The sequence below is a fragment of the Corythoichthys intestinalis genome, chromosome 9, assembly GCF_030265065.1.
Source record: "Corythoichthys intestinalis isolate RoL2023-P3 chromosome 9, ASM3026506v1, whole genome shotgun sequence".
Lineage (NCBI taxonomy): Eukaryota > Metazoa > Chordata > Actinopteri > Syngnathiformes > Syngnathidae > Corythoichthys > Corythoichthys intestinalis.
The window spans coordinates 6,052,478-6,067,300 of NC_080403.1; the positions used below are offsets into that span (position 1 = coordinate 6,052,478).

Consider the following 14,823-nt stretch of genomic DNA (forward strand, 5'->3'; position numbering starts at 1 on the left):
ATTTGTATCCATATAAGGGAATAATAGAGGTGGCATAAGAACAAACATCTCGTTGCCAAAACTTGATATCACGTCAGAAAGACAGTAATTTAATCATTCAAAGTTATAGAGTTTCTTTACAACAGGCTAAGACATGCTTACCCACAATGCCAGAGGATTTGAGCATCAGATGAATGGAGTAAGATGATAATGCAGCCACTGCGGTCAAAAGAAACCTGCAACATTCATATTAGTATCCAGTAATGTTACATTTTGGGTTTGTTTTTTGTTTGTTACATTTTTATTCTTATAGTGGCTGCGGTGAAGATTATAATATATTTGATGACTGCAGAGTTGTGAATTCTGTGAAGTCATGTTTAGCTCTTTTTCCACTTCCCATCAAATTTCTCAACTGTCGCGCATTGAGTGTGTCACACATTACATTTCTCAGGCCCAAGAAAATATAACTTGACCATTGTCATAATTTTGAAATAAAATGAAGTTTAAAATGTAAACACTATATATGCACATGGTCTCATTCTAAACAATTTTCAAATGTTTTGAACACTTTATTTATATATCAAATATGAATACAAAAATAAATACTGTACATTTAAAAATACCTTTAGAATAATTTAAAATTCAAACAATGTACACACACATTGTCAATCGAAACAATTTTCATGAATGAACCCGACAGTCTTGGCTTTGCACAAGTACTAGTATTTGCATGTCTCAGTCTCCAGTAAAGTCTTTTCCATCTTTTTTTCTCTAAAAATAGGCCTGAAAAGAATTGATCAATATAGACATAAAATTGGCAACATTCAGTAGCCAATCAATTCATGCATTTGCTCCATCCCCAGTTGTCATGGCAATGAAAGAATCATGCGCTGTCTTTACAAGAGACTTTTAACTTATTCAACCACTTGATTTCTCCTGATATTAGTGATATTGAACTGTTAATGTATAATTAAATGTGACAGGTTCCACAAAAAATAGAGTCATTTCAAATAGAGTCTCTCTATTATACATATACTAGTATATACACAATATCAATGCTGTCAGTTAAACGCGTTAATAACAGCGTTAATGCAAACCCTTTTTGACGCCATTAATCTTTTTAATGCGCAATAAATTATGGCCCTTCCCTTACCTTGTAGTTTGGAATTCAAGACAATGCACGCTCTCATAAAGAGGTGGGTAGTAACGCGTTACATGTAATCTGTTACATATACTTAGGTAAGTTTTTGAGAAAATTGCACTTCTAAGAGTAGTTTTACTAAGTCATACTTGAGTAGATTTGTGAGGAAAAAAAACGCTACTCTTACTCCGTTATTTTGGTCTACACAAGAGTCGTTACATTTTTCCTCTTTATTCTACATATTAGATGTATATTTTTTTGCCAGCGATGCCAAGAGTAGCTCCACCACTTTTACCAATAAGACATCGCAACAATAATCACATGACTCCATTATACCAATAAGACGCAAGCTTGCCATTCCACGATTACGTCTTTAAAGCACCGTAGAAAATATTAGTTGCCAACTAATTGATAATCGATTTTTGATGCCAGCTATAAACGGTCCCATTTGGGTCCTTGTTTGTGTGTAATGTGAGGCTGCGCGTGCCTGTGGTTTGAACAAGAGAGAGAAAGATCATTGCTACACTCATATTGGGTTGCTGAATCAATAAAATAGGAAGTGTCGGGAGACGGGAGGTAAATTGTCTTTTGTGTTGTTTTATCAAGTGTGCCTCCATCAGAGGTGAGTAAATGAAGCCAAATGTATTGTTTGTATTCTGTGTTGATGAGACATTACTACTGAGCATGGAGCGCTAAGCTAGTTAGCAAATATGTTCATCAGTGTCTTAAGTGTCGATTTGTATTGCGTTTTTGAGAAGCATATTAGCACTTGCGTTATTGTAAGATAGTAAAGTTGCCTCATTTCTTTTTATACAGAAACCATAAATAAAACTGATTCATTACAGTCTGCCACCTCCTTATTTGATTTCGTTGTTTACTTTGTTTATAGAAAATAAATGAGTCATTGACACAATGTATAACAGCGCTATGCCCACAAGAAAAAACATGTCAATCAGCAGCACTTTTTTTTATCTGAGTGAACCGGGCTTTTCTCTGATTTGTGTACTAAGAAATACTTTTGATGTTTTAAACTCAGAACTTTTATTAAAAACGTTAACAGTTTTAAGTACTAAAAAAAAACTACAGTTGTAGACTACAGTTAAATCAGGAAGCTGTAATAAAATATTATTTTTGCAGGAACTAGTCATCCATTTTGTCCTCATTGTTAATTTCAACATGCCTAAAACAACTTCAAATTTAATTGTGAAAGTAATTGAAAAGTGTGACATTTATTTGATTAATTGATTAATCGTTTAATTAATCATCTGATTAATCAATTATAAAAAAGTAATTGCTATATATATAATATATGTGTATATATAAAATTTGGATTGGCTTTCTATGTGCGAGTGCAGCTGTCAGACATGGCCTTGGGAACCACTGGTCATTTAGTCTGCTTGTGTGTTTGTTTTAATGCAGGGTGCACAAGTGATGAGATTGGTGCAGATAAGGATCATGATGTCTGTATGGGCAAGCAGTCTGCCCTGAAATTGTACCCCCGTGCATTGAAACCAAAGACTTGCCCACCACTGCAAGCTTTCCTCAACAATGTTTGGAGGTGTAATAATCAACTTGTATGGAATCTTTATGACCTCACTGTTTGGCCTCAAACTTGCATTCTACACATCACCTGAGAAAAGCCAATGAAGTAAAACTAACTTAGAAGAGGGAGGTATTGTATGCACTCTCTGAGTGTTCTTCTTTTGTCTGTACAGGCAGATTTTTTTGTTTGTTTATTGGATTGAATCTCCCTTAGTTTCTGCGGATGTACATTAATGTGGTGAAAGTAAAATCCTTGTAACAGTCTAAGTTGAGGAAATGCAGTTATAAAACATGAGGGCCTACAATAGCTGTGAATTTGTGAAGGTGTGGAGTTTTCTCAGGGCCCTGTCGCCATCTCAGCTCAGTTGGGGCTTGCAAGACCTTCACCCAACTATAAATATTTAGTGAAAAGTAGGGCTTGGGAAAGGAGATGAATATGGGCGTGCCTTCTGACCAAATGGAAATGTAGAACAGTGGTATCTCTCGCTTATGTAAGTATTATGAGAAATGGCAGTTCCATCAAGGGGTGAGACTCTATGGCTTTGAATGTTACTGAATATAACTGCTAACACTGTGTCGCAAGACAGTTCAAGCTTCCCAGGCTACAATAAATAACAAATTAGGTGATTTTAGTAAACTATGATGACAAAAAGATTTACCCCCACAAGTTAAAAACATGTGTCTTAAAAATGAATTCTTTAAAAAAGGACTGATTATACCTTATCTATCTTTTTCTCCGCCATTGCTGTTTTTGTTAACGATGACGACAATGAAAAATATTTTGTCAACGAACACTTTTTTCATGTCAATGACGAGACAATAACGAGCTAAAAACATGCAAACTGGTGACTAATCTTACAACGGTTTATATAGCGTGCAATATGAAACAAAAAGTAAAACTCAAATTTTAAAATAATATGACTGTATTGGTAACATTGTCACATACAACCTGGTGCAATAAAAGAACAAAATCTTCAGCTACATAATGATTACTATAATTTAACAGTGACTTTTGTTATAATTGTAAGCAGCACTTTTGGCAATTTCTGTCATGTCTCTTGATGGCTGCACTTCATGGCACTTCAGCTCGCAATTCAGTTTGACTTGCAAGTAGTTTGTTAGTGTGTCCAATTATAAATTAAAAAGGTCAATTGATAAAATTAACTTACCAGTGCAATCTTTGAGTCAGGGAACATTTCTTTTGCTAATTCTGAGAAATGATCAGCATTAGGCAAATTGTGTTCGGCAATAAATTGGCAGATTAAAATCTCCACTTTCGTCACTTTTCATTCTGCAGACTGCATCTTTATGACCAGTGTTGTTAATCTTACTTTTAAAAAGTAATTAAATACAGTCACAAATTACATCTCCCAAAAATTAATTGAGTTAGTAACTCAGTTACCTGAATGTAAGAGTAATTAGTTACTTGGCAAAGTAACTGGTGTTACCTTTCATGTTTTGTTTTCCATTAAAAGAAAAAAAAACATATTAACCTTTGCTATGTTTGGAAGTCATTTAATGTTGTGAATCAACAGTTAAAGTTAAAATCACTCCCATTTTTGCATGAGTTCCCTTCTGTCTATTTTCGACATGTGAAAGTTTTTAAACTGTTTCATCATTTAAAGATAGATTCAAGTCAAGATTTTGCCGATTTAGGAGTATTTTAGATAAAAGGTTACTTTGGTTCAGTAGGAAGGTTCATTACAACAGAGCCTTTCTGAGAAGTCTACTGCTTTAAGATGGCGGCTGTCTACCAACGCTGGCAAGTGTATCATTTCGTATCTAGTTCATATACATGTGATATCTAGCGTAGCATCCTGTGGGCGTAGTTTGTAGGCTGTCGGCAACAGTCAGATATAACTGGAGCCACCTAGCCTAGCATCGTGTTTGCAACGGCTTCACAACTCCCCCTTTCCCACTTCTGCTCTTCTTTCTCCGTGTCTGACTTTTCTTGCGTCATTCAATCATCGTCATAACGCATAGTAAAGCACATTGTCTCGTTGCCCAAATGGTGACAAAATCTGAACGGAGAAAAAAAAAAACGTACTGCACGAAAAACGTACAGATTTTGAACGTACGGCGTACACATTTAAAAATCAGTTCTCACTTGTACAAATTACGCTGAAACCGTACAACTTGACAGGTATGAATATGTGCTCGTCTGTCACTGTTCATTCGAAATGCAGTAGTTGGAAACCTTTATTTTTTGAGTCATTTTAAAAAAAAATTTACAGGCGAAAACATTTTTAGTGAGCGTCGACTAAAACTAGACGAAATTAGTCTCGAGTTTTCGTCAACATAAACTAGACGAAGACAAACACATTTTGAGTTTACTAAAATATGACTAAGACTGATAAGTATTATCGTCCAAAAGACTAAAACTTTGATGAAAATTGAAAGGGCTGCCAAAAACAATATTGTTCCCCACATTTAAATTGCTGTTACTGTGATACTGCTACCAACTCAATTTAACATTCTAAAAAATATCAATAGAGTATATTACAGTGAATGCATCTTCAAACTAATTTATCACTGCATATATTCAAAGTTTCATATTATTGTCTAAAAATTGAAAGTTAATGTATTTCAATATCCTTGAATGGTTTATAGTCCGGTGTGGCTTATTTGTTGATTTATTTGGTTTAATAGGTAACACTTTACTTCACAGCGGTGCCAAAAGACTCCCATAATTATGATATGACACTATCATGGGCATTAATGAATGCCTATGACAGATGTCATTACGTATAATCTGGCAAATTATGTCACGAACCTTATTTATGTCCAGCTCGGATCTTTAACATTTACAGTGGGGCAAATAAGTATTTAGTCAATCACTAATTGTGCAAGTTCTCCCACTTGAAAATATTAGAGAGGCCTGTAATTGTCAACATGGGTAAACCTTAACCGTGAGAGACAGAATGCGGAAAACAGAAAATCACATTGTTTAATTTTTTAAAGAATTTATTTGCAAATCATGGTGGAAAATAAGTATTTGGTCAATACCAAAAGTTCATCTCAATACTTTGTTATGTACCCTTTATTGGCAATAACAGAGGCCAAACGTTTTCTATAACTCTTCACAAGCTTTTCACACACTGTTGCTGGTATTTTGGCCCATTCCTCCATGCAGATCTCCTCTAGAGCAGTGATGTTTTGGGGCTGTCATTGGGCAACACGTACTTTCAACTCCCTCCACAGATTTTCTATGGGGTTGAGATATGGAGACTGGCTAGGCCACTCCAGGACCTTGAAATGCTTCCTACAAAGCCACTCCTTTGTTGCCCTGGCTGTGTGTTTGGGATCATTGTCATGCTGAAAGACCCAGCCACGTCTCATCTTCAATGCCCTTGCTGATGGAAGGAGAATCTCAAAATCAAAATCTCTCGATACATGGCTCCATTCATTCTTTCCTTCACACAGATCAGTCGTCCTGGTCCCTTTGCAGAAAAACAGCCCTGAAGCATGATGTTTCCACCCCCATGCTTCACAGTGGGCATGGTGTTCTTCAGATGCAATTCAATATTCTTTCTCCTCCAAACACGAGAACCTGTGTTTCTACCAAAAAGTTCTATTTTGGTTTCATCTGACCATAACACATTCTCCCAGTCCTCTTCTGGATCATTCAAATGCTCTCTAGCGAAACGCAGACGGGCCTGGACGTGTATTGGCTTCAGCAGGGGGACACGTCTGGCAGTGCAGGATTTGAGTCCCTGGCGGCGCATTGTGTTACTGATAGTAGCCTTTGTTACTGTGGTCCCAGGTCTCTGTAGGTCATTCACTAGGTCCCCCCGTGTGGTTCTGGGATTTTTGCTCACCATTCTTGTTATCATTTTGACGCCACGGGGTGAGATCTTGCATGGAGCCCCAGATCGAGGGAAATTATCAGTGGTCTTGTATGTCTTCCATTTTCTAATAATTGCTCCCACAGTTGATTTCTTTACACCAAGCGTTTTACCTATTGCAGATTCAGTCTTCCCAGCCTGGTGCAGGTCTACAATTTTGTCTCTGGTGTCCTTCGACAGCTCTTTGGTCTTGGCCATAGTGGAGTTTGGTGTGTGACTGACTGATGTTGTGGAAAGGGGGCTTTTATACCGATAATGAGTTAAAACAGCTGCCATTAATACAGGTAACGAGTGGAGCCTCTTTAGACCTCGTTTGAGGAAGTTAGACCTCTTTGACAGCCACAAATCTTGCTTGTTTGTAGGTGACCAAATACTTATTTTCCACTCTAATTTCGAAATAAATTCTTCAAAAATCAAACAATGTGATTTTCTGTTTTTTTTTCCACATTCTGTCTCTCATGGTTGAGGTTTGCCCATGTTGACAATTACAGGTCTCTCTAATCTTTTAAAGAAGTAGGACTTGCACAATTGGTGGTTGACTAAATACTTATTTGCCCCACTGTATTTAAAAGTGAAATAATTTGCCAGATGTCACAAAACAACCTCTATCATAAGCGTTCATTAATGCTCAAGGCAGTGTTATGTCATATTTATGATGGTCTTATGGCACCACTGTCAAATAAAGTGTTACCAAATACCACAGCGAGCATTTAATGAGACAACTGGAAGACAAACTGAGGAAATAAGTAGCACAGAACATGAATTTTTATTGTTATTTACATATGTTGCGCTGCAGCATCGTAAGAGGCATGTTGGACAACAACAGTATTGACATCAGGTGGCAGCAGAGGTTGACTGTCTCTCTCAAGGGAGCAGTAATGGCCAAATGAAGCTTCTTTGCTGCCAATTGGTTCTACGTTTTATGGTGGTTCGTTTGGTCTTATGACATTTATCGATTAATATCTTTTGGTGTAAATATTCCATAACACAGTGAGGGCAGCTGCGGCTTATAGTTCAGTCCGGCTTATCTATGAACAAATCCCGTTTTCATGTCAAATTTGGTGTGTGGCAGCTTATAGTCAGGTGCGCCTTATAGTCCAAAAATTAAGGTACTTCATTTTCCTCAAGATGCTGTACCCCCTCTAAAATCTTTAGAACTGTCAATATAGCCACTCTAGTTGATCCCCCCCCAAAAAAACAGCGTGTATTATTGGTACTACTCACAAGAAGAGGAGTATGCCGGTGTTGGCCATGGCGTAAGCCAGTCCGAGGATTCCACTTCCCATAATGGCATTACCCAGATTAAAGACGGACATACCAAAGGAGGTTTTACCTTCGAACTGATAAAACACATAAACATATATTAATCTCCTCCCCAAAAAACCCAACTAGTATTAGCAGTCCCTTCAGATTTTTCACTTACATCTGTGAATCGAACTGGTTTCTTTCCATCTGCACTGGGCAGAAATTCTTCATTCTCCAGTCCTCCATCTGGGTCATCAAATCTAATATGAGAAATTGCATAGTCTTTACTGCAAGTCAATGCTAAACATATGCTCAAATACTTGTTCCACTGTTATTAGAGCTCAAACCATATTATTCTTTGAGGTCTACAGAGGTAACAAAAATAAAAAAGAAAATGCAGATCAAACCTGTCGTACCTGATTGTTTGAGTCCCATTTCTGTGGACGGATCCACCGATTCAGGCAATAAAATAAACATGCAATAATAATAAAAAAAAAAGCAAACAGCTATTTAGTTGACACTCGCTCAACTTGTTATTAAGCTAATTAATAATGCAAATGCACATGAGACTGTTCTGTACATGCTTCTGGAATATAAAAAACACTCACTGATCATCTTGAAACGTCATCTTCATCGGCACGTCTACGTCATCTCCAATGTTGTGGCTTTTCCCGTTGGATAAGATGTTCATTTCTGACTGAGCTTGCTCCATCGTGAAAGCTGAAGCGGACACTCTTCGGACTGGTTGTTGCAGCAAAACGTCGTGTCTAAAATGGAGAAGGAACATGAGGAGGATGGTTTTTGTGCCACAAGATGGTACCATGCCACAAATCTTCTGAATAAAGTTGATCAATTCACTTCAAGTCTAGACACTTACTTGACAAGATTGTGCCAAATTAATACTGATATTGCTTTGAACTGAGTGCAGAAACAGCAAATAACTAAGCTCCAAGCAGATAACAGACAGGTTCCCCAAAAAAAGAAAACGGGAATTTGGACAATGAGCATGGGTCACGGTTTTCTGTAGTATGATGTTAGGTCTCCCCAGACAAAGGATCAAAACACACCCTTAACCCTGTCCACAGCCTGCCCCGCGAGAGCCTTCAAAAAGACAATGTTTAATTTTTGTCATTTTTCTCGGGGAATCTTTTGTTGACTTGTGATATTACGCCCCTGGAACCAGTTTGCCTCCGCGCCGGGTTTGTTGCTGTTTTGCTTTGCCTTTTGATCGCTGTCGACCTGAATAAATTGGCAGCCTGTGTTTCGAAGCCTTTTTCCAGCTTTCAAAATGGAGTCAGTACAGGAGGTTAAGACTAAGGTCAACGCGCAGAGTTTGGCCTTTTGGCCAGGTTGTCGCACTTTCGCCAGCCCGGGTCGTAGCAGCTGCGCTAAAAGGTCCGATTCATTCAGAGTGTAGTTGGTCACAGTCACAGGATGGTTCATACAGGGTATCAGTAACCCTGGGCGATAAAACCATAACAAGAAATTATCGTCACATAATTTTTGTCAACAGAAATAATAGAAACGTTTGATAAAAGTCGATAGATTTAAACAGTAATTACACAACCCGAACACCAGAGAGACGTGGGCATTGATGCGATGTGAACTCTGTGAGGGTATTCAGGAGGGAACATTGTGACCTATCCAGGGGTGAAAGTGGCTAGAATTTCTTGCCAGAACCCCTTGACATGAAGGTCGCCACGGAGTAAATTTTTATTTTTTTTTTTTTTTGGGTGAAACCTCCTAATACCAATGAAATACAGAGAAAACTGCTTTGAGCACAGTTATACCTATAACACATAAACACGAGAAATGGTTTTACACCTGCATTAGGCTACTGCATTACACATACTATTACAAGGCAAACATGAGAAACTGATTTTCATTCAAAATTGTATTTAAATAAAAAAAACAGCAGAAACAACATATTCTATCTCCTAATTTTCATTGTCCTTCATTTCTTCACATCTAAATGCAAAACCTCAATTTTTTAAAATTTTACTATCTGGACCTTTGCAATGCATAGCCCCATATAACTATTTACGAACATAGGATGTACATTAAAAGTGTAGGTAATGTAAACATTTCCTTTTTTTTTATTTTTATTTATTTATTTTTTTTTTTTAACAATAAAGATACAAGTAAATATTCACAAAAATAAATACAAATGACTAACATTATGAACGGTAAAATTGAATATATTTTGAAGATCTCACAAACATTGACAGTTTTAAATTATAAGGAAATAAATTAGCCTAACATCAATGAACAAAAAAAAGTCCAAAGTGCAGATTGACATGAAAGATGTTCTGAACCTCCCCATCAAAGCCAATATAATTAAATTAAATTAAATTAAATTAAATTAAATTAAATTAAATTAAATTAAATAGATAAGTATCTTCAAATCCTTCCTTTCTCTTATAGATCTGATACATTTTCTGTTACATTGCCCATTTTTATCACATTAATTCAGCAAGCTTGTTCATTATTTCTTTTTTTGCTGCTCCAGACAAACTTTTTTTTGCATTTGAACCTATCAGAGCTAACTATCCTTGCTGATCACATGTCAGTATGTCAGCCAATTTAACTGACAACTGAGTCCATGCGAACATCGGCGCGATTGCCGATGTTCGCATGGACTGCAGACTCCCATAACTGCTGCAGCTTCGGAGAGCTCCGTGCCATCCATGGAAGAAATAAATAATAAATATCGGTGGAAACGGATGATGCTAAACAAGCACTTTTTTATGCTTGTTGTTAACACTTGTGTAGATAAATCTGATGTTAGTAGATTGTTTTCCTCTTGAACCAGGTAGGTTGTTTTAAGCATGGGGTTTTGACAGTTGCCTTCCGGCACTGAATCTCTTACTGGAACGGCGTTCCGGACCGTTCCGGCCCACTTTCACCCCGGACCTATCACGAAGCAGCATTAAAGCCTGATACTGTGAACAGATTTACTTTTCTGGCCCGTAACCTCTAAAGCAATGGCTGTCTTGTTTGTTTATTTGTCGCATTATTGAAACTGAACATTTTCTTTTGTCTATTTATTTTGTTGACATTGTCAGACACCTTAAGACTTCCTGCACAACAGACTTTAACATGTTGCTGAGTGTAAATTAAAATTATTTTGTCCATTTATGGTTAGGCTATTTAATTTTTTGGGATTGCATGTCTACCTCAGATTTTCTGCAATGTTGTGCATTTTGCTTACCTCATGTGCAATGTTCTGCATTTTGTTTACTTAAAATTTTGTGCAATGTTCCTCAAATTTGTGAAATGCCGTGTAGTCATTTGTCACCATGCATGCGGCTTTGTCCTAACATTAACGATTTGTTAAAGCCGCATCTGGTTTTGTCAACTTTCACTCAGGGGCAAAAATCAGACTTCAAATTTGAAAGAAAAAATTACGTGATAATTATCGATTTCGACTGATGAGAAAACATTTATGATGATAACAATTTTGGTCATATCATTCAGGATTAGGTATGAGTAATAAATATCTAGCATTGTGTGTATGCAAATTGATGCAAACTGTGCATGTATAGGATTACTGCATGCGGAATAAGCCTATAACGAGCATTGTTCCAGCTGTCAAGTATTAGGTGCTGGATAAATGAAAAATAAACATACTTAAGGTTTTTTCTAATAATAATAATCATAATAATAGTAATAATATAGAAAATCAATTATATGAAATTAGATCATTTCCTGTGGCGTACCTGCTGTTCAGAATTACTGCTACATACTGTAATATTAGCTAATCATTCATGACACCTTTCATGGTACAGTATCAGTGCTAGCATCTGGACTAGTGTTACTGTCCAGAATTATGTCCGTATAAAATGTTCTACAGAGTAAAATGTTTATAATGTGAAAACGCCTTTTGGGAATGACAATTACAGCATTGGCTTCTTTAACATCAGACAATCATATATAAATATATATATATAATGTATATATATTCAACAATTTAGACTAACACAATTTCAAAGTAGTGAAAGCATTCAGCAAACCATGGACAAAACAGCAATAATGACTGTAACTGGTGATTTGATTTACCACTACTACGTTTGAATTTTGGAGAAACTGAATTTAAATTGATTACCATTTTGGTTAAATTGGTTTAATTGGTTTTATAATTTCCTTTTAGGGTGGTGCTAGCATCTGCCACTTAATTATAGTACATTAGGTGTGCCTCAAAAATCCAAAATATTACAATACTGTAGCTGTGTAGATAATTATGCTGTCAGAAGTAATAATTGAACAATACATGTATTGGTTTAAAATTACACTACTGCATCACACTGAGAGCTGTGTGTATTATTTTACTTTGTATTGTTTGCTTGTACAGTGCATTGTGTGGGTGCATTAAAATGAACAAATAAACAAATATTTGATTGCTCTCTGTTGTCTTACTTCCGTTGCAGTAACACGGTTCCATTGATGACACCTTGTCTTGTAACACTAACCGACTTGAGATTCATTCACCAAAAGCTTTGACAACTTAGTGTAAGGATGCATCGATTGGGTAATGCAAAACTCTTCCCAGAAAGTCGCAGCTCGGCCTGGCAAACAAATCGCACAATCAAAGGTCAAGTTCTGTTTGAGTTTTTGGGTTGTTTGCGTACTGCGTGTCACAAACCAGGCAATTTCTCAGAGACACAGCTTTAGTTTCACATGATAGCAGGGAGGTTGCAACAGATAATAACTAATTTTGTTAGTTAATATTCTTGTGTTGTTGTTTGTCCCCCCCAAAATATGGCATAGACAATATGTATCATCAACATCCTAAATATCAGAAGTTCATCAAGTTTCTTTTCCCTGAACCACTTTTGGTCTGCTCTGTATAGTCAACTGTCCAGTAGTGTGTGAAATACTCCCCTTTTTTTTTTTTTTTTTTTTTACTTAAGTAAAAGTATAGATATAGATGCAAAAAAATACTTGAGTAAAAGTACAAGTATCTAAGAAAAACAATTACTCAAGTAAAAGTCCTTACCACCTTTAAAAAGCTACTCTATTAACATGGCTTTATATCAGGCTAAAAACAAGGCTGAATGTCGACTGTATGTAGACACTGTCTGACACTCTTTACGAATGTGGGCACAGGGTTTAAAACCAAAACAAAATTGAACAACACTGTGGATTCTTTCGATGACCGCATTTCTAATTCTGATATTAGATGATTCTGTCATTCATACGTCTTACATGCCTCACCAGGGTCGCAGAGGTGCTGGAGCCTTTCCCAGCCAACCTTGGGCAACAGGCAGAGTACACACTGAGTTGGTTGCCAGCCTTGTCATTGATATAATTTGATGTGTCTGTTTCCTTTCATCGAAGTGAAGTTACTCTTCTCTACAAAACAATATCATTTCCCTGATGGCTCTCAACCATTCTGCGAGCAAACAGCAGGTCTCAAGTAGGGTCTTTGAACACTCAAACTAAAAAACAACCTGCAAGCCATCCTCCTCATGTTCCTTCTCCTGACGTTTACCCGCGATCTAGATGTACATAGCTCTTCTGATTCTCTGGAGGACAATTAACAGCCCGATTATCTTGTAGTGTGAGGCCCCCATCAATCAAGATTCCAGACTGATGCTTAAATGGTAGCATTTTGCCCCTTACATAAAAGATTGTGCAGGTAAGTTTTTTTTGTTTGCTTGTTTTTTTATCTAATTGTGCATGTCACAAAGAAACTGTTCCTCAACAGACTGAGAAACGGTTTCTTTACTAAAGCCATCTCCACCCTGAACTGCCACATGTAACACCACATCACCCAATGTCCAATATTCATTTACATGCAATATTCTATGTGCAATACTTACTTACATGCAATATTCAATGCCTTCACTGTCAAACTGCTGCTACTTCACTTCTATTCACACTATTCTATGTGTAATACTTATTTACGTGCAATATTAAGGTGCAATTTTCAATGTCTTCACTGTCAACTGCTGCTATTTCGATTATTTGCACTGCCTGAACAAATTTTATATTTAGATTTTATACTTTTATACTTGCAAGCCACTTTTGAGATTTTTACTTGTCCTGAACTGTGAAGGGAGATGCACCACAATTTCATTGTAAAACTGTATAATGACAATAAACGGCTATTCTATTATGTTCTATACTAAAAAGAAAAAAAAAAATTGAAACCGGAAATAGAAATATAAACAACAAATCAATAGAAAGCAAAGGTTGTATAACTTGACCTGAAGTTCTGTTCCTATGTCGGAGACGTCACCTGAATTTCCCCGTAAGTCAAAATTAACCATTTAAGTACCCCTAAGTACCCCCCAAATCTCAAAATAATTATCCAAAAACATGTATTATACGTCGTTGTACAGTCCTCGCCAAGACGTTGTAGCTAAGTCCTAGCTAGACAGCGAGCTAAGCTCTGAAATGACAATGGCAGACGTCCGTTTGGATGCTGACTTTATTCAGCTGCTCATGACATCAACACTTGCAGAATGAAAGTAAAATAAAAATGAAATTAAATCAGTTTCTTCTTCAATACCAGCAATTTAAATTTGCATTTATACCTAGCTGCTGATACGGCAATAACAATCTAAACAAATGATTAGCATGTATCAGTTAGCATCCGCATATCATCAAAAATAATCACATAAACTCAGCCCAAGTATTTGACCACAATTGAAAACGCACAATAAACAGTACCAAAGGTGTTATACTGTATACAGGCGTTGCCTCTGTGGATGCTTCACAAGCAACAAATGTGCACGCAGGCTTGCAGCTGCAATCTATCTCCTTTCTCTCTCACTCAGCTGAGAGCAAATGTGCTCTTCTTCGTGTGCGCAAATACATTCTTCCTCATGTGTACATGCGCTCTTACTTGCGTGTGGAAGTACTACCTGTTCTATGCTTTCTGCGCCAAAATTAGAAACAAAAAAAAACAAAACACTGGAGACAAAATGGCGGATGAAACTCCGTCATTGTAAAGTTGAAATCATGTAAGTCGGGTACGTCATCACCCGGGGACTACCTTAGCCCTGATTTAAAGGAGCTAATGGTTTGATCACACTTCAGACCTTCAAGTAACTTTTTCCAGAGGTG

General features: G+C 36.9%; 1 protein-coding gene across 2 annotated transcripts in view; it reads right to left on the reverse strand.

Annotated features, from left to right (window-relative positions):
* The window catches only part of LOC130921372 (sodium-coupled neutral amino acid transporter 3-like), a 60,509-nt gene that overhangs the window by 30,498 nt on the left and 15,188 nt on the right, over window positions 1-14,823 (reverse strand). The window contains exons 2-6 of one of the 2 annotated variants that reach the window (XM_057845195.1): window positions 8,361-8,519; window positions 8,169-8,189; window positions 7,931-8,012; window positions 7,732-7,847; window positions 142-215 (exon numbers count right to left, since the gene is read on the reverse strand). In XM_057845195.1, coding sequence (XP_057701178.1) covers window positions 142-215; window positions 7,732-7,847; window positions 7,931-8,012; window positions 8,169-8,189; window positions 8,361-8,464 — 397 coding nt within the window. In that variant the 5' untranslated portion in view covers window positions 8,465-8,519. The remainder of the gene's footprint in view (window positions 1-141; window positions 216-7,731; window positions 7,848-7,930; window positions 8,013-8,168; window positions 8,190-8,360; window positions 8,520-14,823) is intronic. The other variant, XM_057845196.1, reaches the window with a different exon arrangement.